Consider the following 12,538-nt stretch of genomic DNA (forward strand, 5'->3'; position numbering starts at 1 on the left):
AGTGTCCTTTTCTTTTATGATATGACCCATGTATACTCAGGAAAAAACATAGTAGGGACAGAAGTGGGAAGATGTGGTCTCTCAAAGAGATTCCTAAACTTGCTTGGGTCATACTGGATGGGAAAGAGCTAAGGGATAATGAAAGGCAAGGGGGGATGAGGTCCACAAGCCCAACTCAATTTTTCTGGGGGTTATACATGCATCAGCTGCATGTGGACAAAAGGCAAACTGTCCCTTGGAATGAATATTGGGCTTCAGCGTCATTTGTATTGTGTGTGGGAGCTAAGTTTTCTTCCGTGGAGACATATCTTTCAAATTATAATAGAAAGCACCGAGAAAATATGATTCTATGAATAGACAGAATCCAAGTTGTATTGTGTGATATTACAGGATCACACAATCATTGAGTTGGAAGGACCTTCAAGGTCATTTAGTCTACCAACCACTCCAAGTCAGAAGCTCTTCTATGTCTACACTGAAAAGATCATCCTCTTTTCTTTGCTCAAATACTTCCAGTGATGGAAGACTGCTGATTTTGCAAGGCAGCCCATTCCATTGTTAAACAGTTTTTTCAAAAATTTTTCTTATAATGATCCGAGCCAGGCTTCCCCATATCCCTCAGTCTTAGCTTTGCCTTCTGGAGCAAAACAAAGTAAGCCCACCCCTTTTATATGTGAGTCCTTCAGGCATTTGAAGATGGCAAATACATCTTCCTTTTTTAGGTCAGACACTCCTAGTTCCTTCGAGTGTTCTCAGACAAGATGGTTCCCAGACCCCTTGCCATCCCATATTATGCACAAATCTTGCAGACTGATTAACTTAGTGAGTTGTGTTGCAGCCCACTGGACTGCCCCCCGCCCCAACGCCCCCCACCTCTCCCTTTATCATTTGAAAATGCCGGGTAGACTGGCCCAACCTTTGGTGCTCTTTTCCTGGAGAGAAACATATATTGAGAATGGTAGAAAGGATTGTGGCCTAGGAATCAGGAACTCAAGAGTTAGTCCTGGCTCTGCCTCCAACTAGCTATGTGTTTGACCAAATCACTATGTGTCCCTGGGCCTTGGTTTCCTCATCTGTAACAGGCAAGGATTAGGCCAGATGATCTCTCAGCATCTTTCCAGTCCCCAAGACCAGATGACAGAGGTTGCTGTGTGCACTTGGAGCATAACTTTCCAGGAATGTATCTAACTTAAAGCCAAAGTAAAGCTGTATTATGAGCAAAAAGCCACCCTTCTTTTTAAAGAGATTTCAAATAAATCCTGTTACTCTGAAAGTAAACACCATGCAAAATGATGAAAAACAAATCTGCTTTCCAAGAAGTTTTATCTCAATTCAGAAAAATCACTTTGACAGTGTTTTGCCAACATTCAAACATATGCCCATCATTCAAGTGCTTGGGCCCACAAGGGCGGATTTGGATATCGATACGCTGTGACCCTGACCCACGTGGGAGAGTTCCTCCACTAAACTACATATGCCATGAGAGACCTTTGGGGAGTGGCTGAGAATTGATTAGACCTTGAGCTAAGAAATTAGTCTTTTTTGTTTTTTTAAGAGACAAAGATCAGGAGGTAAAATAGAAAAGAACTAAGCTCTACCAAGTCTTCCCTCCTTCCCACCAATCACAAGCCAAAGACCCCAGAATGAGGTACAAGTGATTGGAAAATTCAGCTCAATGTTTCTATGGACGTCTTAAAATCAATCAATCAAGGAGAACTGAATAAGTGCCTACTATGAGCTTGGGATAGTAAAGAGCTTAAAGGGTGTTTTGGGAGGAATGAAGTTATCTAATGCTAGAGAACAGGTCATCTTTGCCCTCTAGTTCTCCTACAGTAGTCCACTGGGCCCTACACTGCACGCTCCTTCACCTGATGGAAGCTTCTAGCATTCAACTCAGAGGATGCTTAGATTCTTCCTTCTGGGAGAGAAGAGGGTAGCAAATGTGGAGTGAACTCTTGCTTGGCCTCTGCACCGAGCACCTCATTGGAGGGGACACCTTCGTGGAGAACTGAGACGCCCAGAGCAAGATAGGGCCTTAGAAGCCCACTCAGTCTACCTGTATACCTGAACAGGAAGTGATAGTCACCCAGCTTTGGCCTGAAGAGCACTAGAGAGGGCAGGCTCACTACCTCTCCTTGAGTGTCCATTTCATATTGGGATCACTCTCATTTTTGGAAAGGTTTTCCTTACTTCCATTTGGCTCTTGGCCATTTCTACTCATCGCTATGCATTAGTGCCCAGAACTGAGTACAATACTCCAGATGTGGTTGACCAGGGAAGAGTAAAGGGAGACTAATGCCTCCTTACCTGCGTACTAGACCTAAGAGCACATGAGCTTTCCAGAAAGCCATATGCCACCGGAAACTCATCATAAACGTTGAAACGTCAGAGAGCTTTTTTCAGCACAACTATCGTGTAGCCCATGCCCACCTGGCACAGAGTGGGAGAATCCAGAACCATGATCTGCCTTGTATGAAATGCTTTGCAATGGAAGAAGAACTGAGAAAGACACATTTCTTAGCTCAAGGTGCACTCGGCTCTCAGCCACTCCCCAACGAGGCCTTCAGAGATCCTTCCTGCCCACAATAATTTCTCCCTAAAGTGTTCATGGTCTGTACCTCTCCAAATGTTATGAATACAGTCCTTTCTACAGCTGGTTCCCCATTTCAAAAGGCTTTGTCCTATCTCTTCAACTTGATCAAAAGCTCCTCAGGAACGGTAACTATACACTCTGTTCCCTTCTGAATCATGTGTACCTTAGTACTGGGCTAGGTACAGCGTAGACCCACTGAGTTAATTGGTTTTTACTATTTTAAATAGCAGATAATCCACTCAGCTCAGCTACAAAGCAATGTGTTGTGACCTTGAGCCAGGGGCAGGGGATGGGAGTGAACTAGGGAAGGGCTATATCACGGGCATTGCCAGCCTCAACTTTCTGCCGCCAGCCCAATAAAAGGGAAGGAGAAGACCCTTCAAACCAATTCAAAGTAATCAAGTGCCAAAGCCTCGCTCCCTGGTGAGGAAAGCAGGACTCCTTGGCTTCCTGGTTCCTTCCTTGCCCATGAACACTCACTCTTCCTGGTGTGATAGCACGTAGTTGGAAGAACCTCAGTGGGCTGGGCCTCTAGTTCCACCCAGACCCTCTATGACATACCTGATGAGTGGTCCACATATCCAACTACTCCCCTCTACTTATACAGCCTCCTCTTTTGTTTAAACCTTGAGGACTGCGATGGTTTCCTGATGGCTTCTCTGCCTCAACCCTCTCCCAACTCCAGTTCATTCTCTATACACCTGCCAAAATGATTTTCTTCCAGCACAGATCTGACCATGTCACACTGACTTCCCCTACCCCCATATCAACTTCAGTGGTCCCCTATTACCTCTAGAATCCAAAGACCTCCAGTAGAAGGTAGGATTTTAATTGAGACTTAAAGGAAACCAGGAAGGGGAGGTGGGGAGATTGAAAAATAGAAGTTCCTCATTCTTTTTATTTGTATCCTCAGCATCAAGCATCTTGCCTGCCACATAGTAGGAGGTTAATAAATGCTGACTGATCAATCATTCAGTCTTTCCTCAAAGGTCTACACCTAGGGGGAAGTGTGTGACAAGGGAGCCAGGGGAGAGGACTCAGAAAGAGCACTGGATGGAAAACCAAAGTAGCCTAGCTTTCAAGCCTGTCTCTGGGAGGGGCTGCATGCTTTGGGAAAGTGACTTTATCTCTCTGGACCTCGGTTTCTTCCTCTGCTAATGGCAAAGCTAGTCCAGATGCTCCCTTGGTTCCCGAGGAGTTTTAAGTTAGCCGGCTTGTGCAAATGGGGAAATTTCTTTCCAGCACAGGATTTCTTAACACTAGCCCCCATCAGCTGCTTTCAGGAGGGTGTGGCCTACCCTACTTAGCTATTGCCATGACTTTTCCCTTTTTTGCAGCCCTCCTCGAGTGCTTCCTGGGACTGATACAACCTTCCATAGTACCTAGGCAGTTGTGACATCACGTTCTACAAAAGGAATCTCATCTCAGACAGGTGCATTAGATGACATCTTTTGGTCCACTATGACCCTCAAAGGCCTCCACTTCACCAGACCGGACAAAGGTCTGTTCTCCTAACACCACCCGCCTCCCAATCTTACACATCTGCAAAATGGAGGAGTTAAACTGTCTATGTAAGGTCCCTTCCGGTTCTGATCTCTGATCCTGTGATCTATAGAAAAGTCTTCCTTTTCTCCTCAGACCTCATGTAGCAGTTGGCTCTTCAATTCCCAAATGCATTTATGGTATACTATAGTGTAGGCCAGCCATTATGTGTCGATCACTCTCCTATTAGGCCATAAAGGTTATGGGAACAGGTACTCTGTCTTCCTTAAATTTGGCTTCACTCCTGTGCCCAGCACGGTACTCTGCACACGGTATGTGACTGAAACCAGCTGGTCAACTCCTCTCTATCTTATTGTCCATTCTATCTATCTTATATACACCGAGTGTCCCCAAAGTCTTAGTGCAGTTTTCAACTTTAATAGCTTATTAAAAACAGAAATAAAGTTTATTTAAGTCTTAATAGGTTCCATTTACACTAAGGCTTGGGGATACCCACTTTCACAGATGAGATAGCACGATGCCGTGTCCCCTTTCACCTTCCCTATGCTGCCTGGGTCCAAGAGTAAAAGCAAAAGGGATCAGACGAATGGCCAGATTGCTCTGGGAGCGATAGCTCCAAATTCTGGCGCCCCTTTGCCCCGGCTCGGTGACAGAGGTTGGCTTTATCGCTCACCCTCTTGCTTTGCTGAGATGGGCTTTTGGCAGCATTTCGAAAGCAAGAGTCCAGCCTGATCATAAATCCTCTTGCTCTAGAGCTGTCCTGGCTTCCATCAACCCTCTTATTGTTAATTCCCATCTGGATTCAAGGAAAAGAAACAACTGAACCTTCTGCAGGCAGCTCTGTTCTCCACCCCTTCCAGTATCTCAGAGTATGAGGCAGGACAAGACTGGGAAGTCAGAGGACTCACTGCTGCAGCTTTCTGTCTTTGAGCCTCAGTATCCTCACCTACAGAGTGACAGTGTTAGACTAGGTGGTCTCCAAGGTCCCTGCTAACTCAAAAACTGATAACCCCGTGACCTTTGCCCTCACGGTCATTCTCTCTCTCCGCCTGACTCTCTCCCTGAATGTTTATAAGAAAATGCTTCAGAGACCTTCCTCTGAAGAGCATTACATTTGGGCCACTTTCTTCCAACTAGCACTTCCTCTTGGTCTTCTGGGATCATTGTCACCACTGAAATTTTATCTAAACTCCTTGCAAATGGAATGTCAAATGTGGCCTTGGGGCTGATCAATATAATCTTCAGCTGGAGGCTTTTATCTCCATAGAGCAGGAACAAGCCGAGAGTGCTTCGGAACATGTTTCTTCATTACCTACCATGTGCCATCTATTTCAGGTCGCCTCATGCAACTTTAAAAGGCATCCTTCCACACTCCCCTTCCACCTCCATCAGAGAAGGATCACAAGTCTTACCCGGACTATTTCACAGTCAACATTTAATTCTGCAGCAACTGCTTCAATTTTCTCTCTGCAAACAGAGCCCAAACTTGTCATGCCATTGTCCCAATATTTCTTGAGGGTGGCTAAATCGCGGTCGCTGAACTGGGTGCGGTCCTGGAGCTGCAAAACAGAATGTTCTCATTAGAAGCCTGGAATGAAAGGATTGGACCGAGCGGCTGCCCAGGATGAGATGTGCCTGGCTGACCAGCTCAGAGCATCTCTTTGATGTTTAATGGGATCAGCTAGCCTTCCTGAGCACATGTGGTGATGGGCTTTGAGCTTCACAGGATTCAGAGCTGGAGAGGACCTTATCTGGCCCTGTCTTCCAGCCCCCCCTCTTTAATGGATGATGACACCAAGTCCCACAGAGGTTAAGGGATTGGCCACACAGCTAGTAAGGAACCTGGCTCAAACCGAAGGCTTCTGATTTCCCAGCCACGGTTCTTTTGAGGACACCCCACTGCCCGGAGATGTAACAATGGAAGTCATTTTTGGAGATGGGGATTTTCCGCAACATTTAACATGATGCGGCAGGGGTGTCGCATCAGTCAAACCTTTCTAAGGGAAGGCCTTTTAAACCAAGCTCATCTCAATCTGCCTTCCACGGGCTTCCTTTCAACTCCCTCATTAAGGACAACAGGAAAGAGACCACAAATCCAGCCCTGCCAGAAGAGCTCTAATATGGCAGCAGAGACCCTTTCCATCTCACTCCTTCTAAGCATGACACAAACACCTCATACTTGGAGTATGGCCTTTGTCAATTGCCTTCATTCAATCAATCTACGAGGCCCCCTTGCAAATTGGGGAGCAAGACAGAGACAGTGGGATACAATAGGAAGAAAGAAGGATCTGGGTTTGAAATACTGCTTCCTACCCTTCCCCATACTACCTGGGTGACCACAAGCAAGGCATTTACCCTGCCTGGGTCTCAGTTTCCTCAAAGGAGAGATCTGAACTAGAAGAAGCTTCTGAGGTCCCTTTCGGCTCTACACTGATGATCTTGTGATCTGGGTTCAAATCACAGCCTTTCTACTTATTACTTGCTCATTTTTAGGAAAAAATCACTTCCCTTTCCAAGGCTCATGTTGTCACCCTCCATCTCACAGAGAAGGAACTGGGTAAAGGAGGAAAACAATCTGACCAGCGTTAGCCTGGGAGGCCATGCCAAAGCTCGGACAAGGCGGGACGGTAATTGTTTGTCCGGTGACCTACTCACTAGGCCGCCAATTACTAATTATGCTTTTGCAATAGCCCAGGATGATTCCAATTAGCAAGGGGCAGGGCAGTCATCCTGAAAACCTTGGAGAGAAGGTACTTCTTCAAGGGAAAAGACACCCTGCCGTGGGAGCCATCGGGCTCCCCTCTAGTGTGCTGACCGTTCAAAGGGAAAGAGGTCTTGGGTCCATCCGGGAAATGAAAAGCTCTTCTTCTGCACACGGACTGTGGGAAAATGATCCTAACATACTAGAACATCTCAATAGGCAAAGGTCAGGTAAACGAGGGAGACCACATGTGGATACTTTTGAAAGGCTTATGGGAAGTATATCTTGCCACTTGGGGGAAAGCACTCTATAAATTTCACAGTTACTCCTCAGAGAATGAACTCATATCAAATAGTAAGTAATCATTTATGTAGTGCTTTGAGGTTTACAAAGTGCTTACAAAATTCATTCTCTCAATTGATTCTCCCAATAAGCCTACGAGGTCAGGACTACAGAGATCACCCTCATTTTATAGAGGAGGGAAGTAAAGTTTATAAAGTTTAAACGACTTGCCCAGCATGCCACAACCAGGAAGTGTCAGAAGTAGGATTTGAATCCAAGTATTTCCTGATTCCAAGGCCAGCACTCTGTCAATGCATCACTCATCACTCTGTCTCTCCAATTAAAGTAGATCTTTTCATAAGAAATATATTGCTACAGTTATTCATATTAGTCAATATTATCTGCTAAGTCTGCTTTCCTCCTGTCCTTGAAAAAAACCTAATGATTAGTAACATTCATTACAAGTACTAGTACTAAATTACATCTTCCCAATAAGTGAATCAAAATATCCTATCCAACTTTTTCTAATCAAGAGGAGAAACTCTTGAAGTGATTTATAGCATAAAAACCTCATTAGATACTTGGACCAGACTGATTGCAAAATAGATGGAGAGCTGAAATGTCTCAAAAGAAAAGAGAATGGGAAGAAATCGTAGGAAGGTCCTGGGTAGATGCAGCTAGCCCAGCAGAATGACCAGACTAAATACTCATATTATTTTCCATTGTCCCAAATGCCCCGATGCAAGCTAATGTGCATTCCTGCCAGTCTGAAAGGAACAATAAACAGAACGCTGAGCACACTCAGCCAATTAATTTGTAATTCATTTAGAGGGCATCCAAAGCCGCCTAGTCCCCTAAATTGAACTAAATAAAAACTGATTTGATTTGCTGGAAATGTGCTGGGGTCTCAACATTAGCAGCACTGAAATCGACCTATTTTGACAATGCCTCTTAAGTAGAAGCTTATTGGGAAAGAGCAATTATTTTTAAGGCTCCTAAGAGCATATTTTAACTAAGAAAATAAATAAGGTAATAAAAATCAATTAGCATTAAAACTTCAAATGCCCCTTTGGAAAAGGAAAAGGGGTTGGGGTTTAAGGGAGAAAGGGAATTTCTCATAGAGTACTCAGGAAAAAACCCAACTCAGAGTGACCTCTGTCTTTCACTAGTCGTACCGGATTCAAAGGCACAGGCTTCATGTAATAGATACTGGCCAAGGACTAATGACACAGCCTAATGCAATAAACTCAACACTGATCAAGCACCTACTATGTGAGAGTGCCTCCCTAGACTTCCCTGGCTAAAGCAAAGATAAGACAAGTGATTATCTTCCTAAAATGGCAAAAAGAGCTCTTTGGCGATCATATGGGAGAAAAAGAAAGGGTTTGGCCCAAATGACTAGATGACTATTGACATCACTTTGCACATACGGTCCAAGGGAGGCTGGGGCCATGAAACATTTTTGGCCGTGGAGGCACATCTAGCGATTGAATTCCTGCTTTGGGATCGGGGGTGCAGAGCTCCTGTTCTAAGTAACGGGAATCTCCCTGTCTTTCATTTATTGTTTTCTAAGAGTTTCTCTCAGAGTCATCATTTATTTACATAAAGAAAACCATGACAATTGGCGCACAGAAAATTCAAAGCGGTATCTGTAAATCCCAAAGAATAACGTGGGAGAGGTCTGTCCAAGGGAGAAGCCCTTCTGGGAATCAGTAGAAATCCTGGGGACTCATCTTTTAGAACAAATCAATCCCAGGGGGCATGGATAAAGTGGAAAGATCACTGGACTCGGCTTTAGTTTCCCTTGGGCCACAGCATCCTGATCTGGAAAATGGGAGGTAGACTAGATGACCGTTAAGGTCTTTTGAGCTCTCCATGGTCCGTGGCAGCCCACGGCCTAAGACTTTCTCCTGTTAGGCTTAGGAGCAGATGAAACCCTTTAGCAAATTGGGGACAATTGGGAGATAATTCTAAGCTGCATCACTGGATTAAATTACATTGGAATTGAACTGTCTTATCTTTATTTATAAATAACCTTGACATGAGAAGCAGTGGTGGAGAGGTGTCAAGACAGGTTTCAGAAATCTGATCATCAAAAGAGGATGGAAGAGGTAGGAAGAAGGGAAAAAAATGACTGGTAATTGGATTCTGTTGGATACCCTGTCACAAACAGCTGCAGGCAGCTTGTTTGAATTGGGCCATTGACAGGAAGCTTCTAATTGCCAATCAAAGGCAGCTGAACAAACCAGCATCATCTCTGCAGAAAAGACAGGAGGCCCATTATAAATAAGGTCTAGCTTGAGACCCCTGAAGCCTCCTCCCCACCCCCACCCTATCCTCCACCCCTATGATCTTGAAAGCTACCAACAAGAATGACAGAGAACTAAGAATTTCACTTCCAGGCAGTATGGAAGGCAAGGGGTGTTTCGCAATAACCTACAGAGTGTGCTACGCCTGTGTTTATTCCCATGACGAGTAACAGGATGTACGTATATAATAGTTCATTCTCCTTCCTAAGAAGGAGGCAAAAGGACTAAAGGAATAACTCTCTACTCTCCAGGCTCTTGGGGAGAATGAAGTCTTCCATGGGACAATGGGGAAAAAAGGCTTTAAAGATAAAACAAAGAAGGAAAAGAAGCAGAGGAGGCAGAGGGGGATCCACCTGGAGCTGAGTGGAAAAAAATGGACAATTTGACAAAATGAAGAAAGCAAATAAGAAAAGTCAATGAACATCAAGCAACCCATTTTTGGTAGAGTAACTAGTAGCCTGATGGATCGAGGGAATGCTCGATTAGCAGCAAAGCATTGGAAAAATTCTCTAGTGCTACATTCTTATGAAAAAAATAGAGAGGTGGGAGCTAGATCGTATCTAGTTCGGTGACTCAGGACCGATTGAATGACAAGACCCAAAGAGTAGTAGGGAATGCTGGTCAATGTAAGAAGTATGGGGGGAGGTCTCTAGCAGAGTGCCCCAGGGGTCTACACTTGGCACAGTACCATTCAACACTTTGGTGAGCGATCTGTTTACAGGCATTTGTAATTTTCTTATCAAATGTGCAGAAGACAATTTACAGTTGGCTATGTTTATTACAGTTTTCTAAAACTTTCCTGATTTTACGGTCATACCATATGTACACACAGTCTGTAGATGCTGTATATACATACCCCCTTAAGCAGTTTGGTGAAAGAAGAGGCATCAAAGTGTAAGGAGAACTCTCAAACTGATAATCTCTGACAGTTATGCATGAGGAAAAATATTCCCATAGAACAAAACCATTACTTGATATGGTACCAATCATAGGGAGAGGGAGAAAGAGGGAGAATGAATGAGAATACAGTCCATAATACCCTTGATTAAAAGACTCAATAAATCAAAATAGTAATCCAGCTTGAATACAACAATCTATTTGCTAATATCCCCCAACACTCTCTAGGGTGGTTCTTCAAATAGAGAAATCCAGCTTTTATCAGTCTCTTTGATTAAGCACAATCCCCAGATTTGTGAGTAAAGCACATCCACTTTCCTTGACAGAAGAAAGAGCAACCTTTCCTGGAGGGCATCCTCCCCACCCCCACAGGCTTGGGATGCTGGGATGCAGCAGGTCCTTCAACTTGCATGCAACGAGATTTTTCTAAGGGGGGAAATAAACAAAATGGAGGTGGCTGAGGAGCTATCCTTGCCAAACAGTGGTGTAGCTGGAAAAGCCAGGCCGAGCCAAAGTACTGCAGTTGGAAGGTGTGGCCACGGCAGAGGACGGACGGCTATGTTCTGTAACTGGCAGGCCCGGCTGCCTGCGTATTTGCTGTACTGCCCGATTCCGGGAATTCCTTTGTGAAATCCATTTTTCTCTTTCAGAAATGGAAAACGCCACCTGATAAAAGATCTGTTCCATGTCCCTTAAGACAATTAGAAGCAAGTCTTTGGCTAAAGGCAAATAGTTGTGTTGTCGTCATTAGAAAAATCATTTCAAAGGCTCTCCCCCCCCTCCATAATAAATGGTTGCAGTGCTCTTTGCACATAGTAGTTGAATACACACACACACACACACACACAGTGCACACAGACACACATGTGCCCAATGAAGCAAAGTATTTTAACAGGGCTTCACCTGAGCTTCAATTTACAAGAGAATGGAACAACAGAGGTAAAAAATATTAATATTATACACAAAATTCATTTTCCTCAACCTATTGGTCCTGAGTAACAGTGCAAGTAGTGTAACAATATAATGAAGTTAATTGGGTGTATGACCACTAAAAGAAAACCAGACAGATGCAAAATACATGGACCTTATTAATATCAGAAACAATTCTTAGCTACATTATTACACACGGGAGATCTAGCCATCCCTGTAAACCTACAGGTCTCTCCACTTCCTATTAAATTTTAAAGCATCTGATGGGGGGCAATCCATCTAGCTGAGAGAGGCTGAAGAAGCAGGGTTCATTACATTATCTACGACACTCACAGATAGATAAACTTGGGCCATCATTTTTTACAATGATTTTTATAAGCGAGCCATAACTTTTCCTTGTTTGCTTTCCTTCCAAAGTACTTTGTACTTATGAAACATAATGCACCTCCAATATCCTGGCCGGTACAAACCTCTCTCGCTGGGCTGCCTTATTAGAACTAATATAGTCCTCTGGTGATGCTCCTAAAGGAGCATCATAAATCTTCACAATGTAGCCATGCAGCCAAGGCTTCTGGAAGGCTACATTCCTCTTTCTTTCTTTTAATCAGCAATAAACTCCAGGGCCGAAACGGATATTGCCAAGCTAACATTTCAATGTTTTTGCTCGTCACTCAAGCCCTTTCGATTACTGCTACCTATCTGCTAGAGGACTGTCACAGAGAATGATGCGAGACAGAAACGTGGGGGGGGGGCAGAAATCCCTTTAACTGACAAGCAGAAAGAGGTGGTGGTAGTGGGGGGGGGGGGGAGAGATGTCTATATGATCACTTCCAGGAATAAAACTACTGAAAACAGAACACCAGACTCGTTAAGGAAGTCTCTAGTGTGATCTCATATTCTCTGGACAGGAACATCAAAGTTTCTCATCCAAAGTTAGCAGGCAACAATCGAAAAACATATTCCAAGAATTGTTGCTCAGTGTTAAGGAAGTAACCTCCCAAGTAAGAATGCTAAGTGGCCCCCATCCCACCTCCAAAATCCATCACCCAATGTTCCCTAGAAGCCAGAGATGGAAGGAACAAGTCAGATATACAGGGTGCTTTATCCTCCATCATAGTCTATTAAGTAGGTTCATCCGATCTCAGAGGATGATCTCCATCCCCCAAAGTACCAAGTGGTCTATATGGGTAACCTGCACTTTTAAACAAGATGGATCTTATGACTGACTGGAAATTTGCCTGCAAGCTTTGTGGAGGTAGGGACAGATGGAGATGCCAGAACTGAGAGAGACCTTTGAAGTTGCTTAGTTCAACCTCCCTAAAT

At 44.2% G+C, this 12,538-nt stretch overlaps 1 protein-coding gene across 4 annotated transcripts in view; it reads right to left on the minus strand.

Moving 5' to 3' along the window:
* The window catches only part of HDX (highly divergent homeobox), a 103,705-nt gene that overhangs the window by 34,709 nt on the left and 56,458 nt on the right, over positions 1 to 12,538 (minus strand). For all 4 annotated transcript variants that reach the window (XM_031945007.1, XM_031945009.1, XM_031945006.1 and 1 more), the window contains one exon: positions 5,509 to 5,655. In XM_031945007.1, the coding sequence (XP_031800867.1) occupies positions 5,509 to 5,655 (147 nt within the window). The remainder of the gene's footprint in view (positions 1 to 5,508; positions 5,656 to 12,538) is intronic.

The sequence above is a fragment of the Sarcophilus harrisii genome, chromosome X (genome assembly GCF_902635505.1).
Source record: "Sarcophilus harrisii chromosome X, mSarHar1.11, whole genome shotgun sequence".
In the NCBI taxonomy this organism is placed as follows: domain Eukaryota; kingdom Metazoa; phylum Chordata; class Mammalia; order Dasyuromorphia; family Dasyuridae; genus Sarcophilus; species Sarcophilus harrisii.